The sequence below is a fragment of the Trachymyrmex septentrionalis genome, unplaced genomic scaffold, assembly GCF_001594115.1.
Source record: "Trachymyrmex septentrionalis isolate Tsep2-gDNA-1 unplaced genomic scaffold, Tsep1.0 C3698391, whole genome shotgun sequence".
NCBI lineage: Eukaryota > Metazoa > Arthropoda > Insecta > Hymenoptera > Formicidae > Trachymyrmex > Trachymyrmex septentrionalis.
This window is the reverse complement of record NW_017304119.1, coordinates 1-4,824: the sequence shown is the minus strand read 5'-3', so window position 1 is coordinate 4,824 and position 4,824 is coordinate 1. Positions and strand designations below refer to the sequence as shown.

The following is a 4,824-nucleotide window of genomic DNA, read 5'->3' as shown; positions in this document are numbered from 1 at the left end:
AAGTGTAAATTATAATAGTACAGAGTAAAATAGATACTTACACAGTCTTCTTAAATAAAAAGTCCCAATTTCTGTCTACAAAAGCAGTAATATCGGACTTCCAATGAAAGTATCCTCTTCTACTAATACCATTCGATTTTTCACGTAAATTGTAAAGCGTCAAAATAATAACATTGAGCCATGGCATTTTATCGCGCACAACTGTTTCCTCGCCTAGTGGATTGCAAGAGGTACAATTAAGTTCGAAAAAAACATCTCCTACAAAAGAAACTGGTACGCCGCCTCTCTCTAAACATGTCGTATGTATTCTTCTATCGCATCCACCGCTACAACGTAACGATGGTTTATTGTAAGGGTCACATATTTTTGCACAATTCTTGCATTTTTCAATACTCTCGGCTTCGCTAGACTCTTGCGAATTTGTCGTATTTTCCATGTGTTTGTTAACAGTTTCTGACATTTTAACTTGCAGGAACGATGATAGTTCGTGGCAAAAAGCCGTGTTATTTAACTTCTATTGTGTAAACCTTTCTTACTTTTCTATTTTGGAACTTAAAAATTATTAAAAATGACAAAAATATGACGTGTTGTCGCACGTGTTGTATGCAAATCAAAAGTTGTGTCCGCTTTCACCAAACTTTGGTTAAGGTTCCTTTTCATGTTGATGCTCGACGCTCATTTCAACGTCAAAATACGTCACGTGGTCAAAATTAACGCTTGATATCCAATTTTTATCACGTGACTTATTTTGAAGGTGAAAATGAGCGCAAATGGGCGTCAGCATGAAAAGACATTTTTATAGGAATCTTTAACGAATAATCTGTTTTCTATTCATGCATTAAACTTGACGATATTATAATTCTTTTTCTCGCTTTCAACAAATATCAAACATATATCTATCTTGCTTTAAATTCCAAAAATATACTCAGCTACAGAAAACAGACGATAATTTAATTGTGATAGTACTACGGTAGTTCTGTCGATATAACATGCGCGAGTATTTTAATTCATCGATTCGTCAATTGCATTACGCACAAATGTAAAAATTACAATTGCGCACAATGCGACTGATCAATCGAATTAAAGAACTCGCCCCCATCTCAAAATCGATTTGGTGCGCAGTTTGGCAGAATTCGATACATAGTATATAAATACACATTAAATTATCTAAGCACGAAAATTTCGATTGAAAGCTTATGGACTTAATTTCTTATTAGTTGTGTATACACAGAAATACGACTGTTAATATACCAGCCTTAAAGTGAACTTGTTAGAAAGAGAAATTGTAGGACACAGGAAATGGAGTGCATTATACATAATCGTGTTTACATGAATTGTCTTTTATTTGAGATATACAGTTTATTATGAGAATACTGTATAAAACATATACACAGCTGCAAACACTTTTCCCGTTGATACTGGAAAAGTGATTTTCTTCGAGGTTTAATACTATTGGATTGTCGTACTAAACATTTTCCAATTTTTATTTTGGAAAGTTACAACATTAAAGATAAAAGTTAGCTTGGGGCTAAAGTATCAATTGGAAACTATGTTAAGAGAAATGGACGAGCGACCAAATATTACAATGTATGTTCAAGAACAGTGATCCTCTCTACATTGTAGTATTTATTAACATTAACATGATTTTGCTATTAAATAATTTCTCATTATTGTACCAATTACTTGATAAAGTAACAAAATCGCACGTTGTCAGTTGTGTATTAATATTATGCATCGTACGATACAAAAAGTCATTCTCTTGATTGCTCGTTATGAATATAAAATATAGATAAAATTTATAAAGTACCATATGATAGATATTCATTAAATAACAAGTACATGTACGAGACTGATGTAATAAATGATGATCTGATGTAGTTTTCCTACTCGTAAAGTACAGTTCTAAGATAAACGAATTGTATTTGGTCGAGTCCGAGTCATAACCTGGTTAACAATGTACGCACATTCGTGACAGATAAGAGATTTCTCGCAGGTCTTGCAAAATAACTAGTCTTGTAAAATAATGATATTCAATTAAATGCAGGTACTTTTCCTGCACGCATAACGATGCGTGCTTTACGAGTTATTATTTTTCACAACTAATACAGTCTTTTCTCATAGGAGAATAAGCTATGTACATTGCCCTCCTGTTGAGCCGAATGCGTTCTTCTTTCAAATTTCAATTCCCCGCTATACATCATAGATCGCAAGGTGGTAAGCGACTTTGCTCCAATATCCTGACAACCATGCTTGATACCACAAGTCAAATAAGGCAGAAATTTAAGGACCGAGCCTTTATCCACTATTGATCCGCTAACACCTTGAGCTACTTTTAGTTTGTCCATTTCATTATGAAAATACCTATCCATCGCCGAACCTTTAGCGTCCTTTCTATTCATGGCTTCCAACGAGCCCATCCCTCTGTATTTTTTTAGACGGACTCCGTCGCTGAAAAAATACTCACCCGGAGCTTCAGATGTTCCAGCCAAGAGAGAACCCATCATAACTGTACTAGCACCTAAGCTGAGACCTTTAATAATATGACCGATAGATTGAATACCACCGTCCGCTATGACGGGTATTCCAAATTTTCTAGCGTATTCGGAAACCTTATAGACGGCTGTCGCTTGAGGCCGTCCTACAGCCATTACTTCTTGCGTTATGCAAATAGATCCAGAACCCATTCCAACGCGTAACGCATCAGCTCCCGCTTCTATAAGATTCTTGGCTTGCTTCGTAGTCACGACGTTGCCAGCGATCACTTGTAAATTCGGACATTGCTTCTTGATGTACTTGATCATGTCGACCTGATACAATGAATTGCCCTGTGACGAATCCAATACCACTACGTCCACGCCAGCTGCGACGAGCAATTCCAATCGGTGTTTGTCCGCATCTCGCGTTCCTATCGCAGCTCCTACCAACAGCTGCTTATTCTCGTCCTTGCTAGCGTTTGGATAGCTACGATTCTTCTTCAAGTCGGTCCTCGCCATCAGAGACACAAGTTCGCCCCGTTCGTTGACAATGGGAAGCTTTCCCTTTTTCGACTTTTCCAATATAACGTTTGCCTCTTGCAATGTTACGCCAGCTGGTGCGGTGATTAGATCTTCCAAAGTTGTCATTATAGAGCTAAGCGACTTATGTTGATAATTGGGCAAACGTTCGAGGAAGTCGATGTCTCTCGAAGTGACGATGCCTAGCAGCTTACCGCCGACTTTACCTGTGTCTGTCACAGGTACTCCGCTAAAACCATGCTCAGCCTTGACGTTTAAAACGTCGTTGACGGTGTGATGTGGTGCCAATACAACTGGATCTCTAATGAAGCCGTGCTTGTATTTTTTTACCTGTAAACAAAGCAGTGTATTTATATAGTACAAGTTTAAGGCTAATTCTACAATAAGTCGGTAATCTGTAGCATTAGAAGTTGGCTACTGGCCAACTCCACTGATTCATCAATCCTAACTTATCAACTTCAGATTTACATCCTTCAGGCTTGTTTTCTACTTATCAATTACAGACTACTAACTTATTATAAAATCTTGTTATAATGCGCTGACTCTTACTTTGCTCTTTATTTATTGTTATTTATTTTATATACGAAGAGTCCTTGTATTTTTGTTATCTTATAACATCCAACATTTAATACAGGAATTACATATAATAAGACAAAACGTTTGTACTTTATACGCTGTTGTGGAAATTCAAATTATATAGGTATGCGTACGTAGTGTTGAATTCGTTTTCACAAGTCCATACCTAAAACGATTATGTCGACGAAGAATATGTTACCTTATGCACTTCATTGGCTTGATATTCGGCGGTACAATTATGATGCATGATGCCGATCCCGCCAGATAGGGCCATAGCTATAGCCATGTCGGACTCGGTAACGGTGTCCATCGGCGAAGACACAAGAGGTGCCTTCAACGTGATCCTTCTCGTTAATGGTGAGAGTAGATCGACCTCATCCGCCGTAAAATCAATGTAACCGGGAAATATGATAAAATCGTTGTAAGTAAGGCCATCACCCGCGGCAAATAGCTGCGCCGCCGACAAGCCATCGTCCGGTAGCGGTACATCCTTTATTTCGCCCAATACATAATCTGCCATAATTTTCCGTTGAGTTGTCGTCTCTTTACTTTTTAATCACGTCAGTTGCGAGGAAACGAGCTTCTTTGGAAGAGAGCACTCAGCAGAATAATGGACTATTCGGAGCACTAAGAGCACGTGTGCTGACGTATGCACTGTCCGCAGTACACGTGCGTTCCAGAATGATGCTCACAGCCGGATGCCGGATGCCGGATCATTCGGGAAATTCAGGAATGTTCGGAACGCGAAGAGTCATAGATATATATATGTAATTAGATGATCTTCCTTATGTATCATATCGCGTAAATTGTTCTCGCTAAATTGAGAATCAAGACACTAGCGTCTCTCGGAGGACACACGTATTATTCTCTTCTCCTGTAGTGTCGGTAAAAGCTTTCGTGTTGAAAATATTAATTCCGTTATCTTATTATGATACAGACAAATAATAACTTATCAACAATTCACGTATATATTGTATTATTATGTACTTATATACAAGGTGTCTCGTAAATTTTTTCCAAGCTCTTTTATGTAGATAGAACGGACTAAACTGAGTCGAGAAATCTTCTATCATTTTGCAATTTTCGCAATAGTTATTCACAAAAGATATTAATTGCTAAAAATTACCGAATATTGGTCTTATAATTTTTTGGTCAATAATTTTTTTTACTCAAATACTATAAACTTTATAGAAAAACTGCAAAAGACAAAAATCATTTATTTTCTTCTCATGGA

General features: G+C 37.3%; 1 protein-coding gene across 1 annotated transcript; it reads right to left on the bottom strand.

Moving 5' to 3' along the window:
- Positions 1 to 1,326: 1,326 nt before the first annotated feature.
- Positions 1,327 to 4,296, bottom strand: LOC108745308 (inosine-5'-monophosphate dehydrogenase). The gene is made up of 2 exons (XM_018490531.1): positions 3,790 to 4,296; positions 1,327 to 3,344 (listed from the first exon to the last, which is right to left on the bottom strand). Exons 1-2 carry the CDS (start codon positions 4,108 to 4,110, stop codon positions 2,100 to 2,102), a joined length of 1,566 nt encoding a protein of 521 aa, XP_018346033.1. The 5' UTR covers positions 4,111 to 4,296; the 3' UTR covers positions 1,327 to 2,099.
- Positions 4,297 to 4,824: the final 528 nt, after the last annotated feature.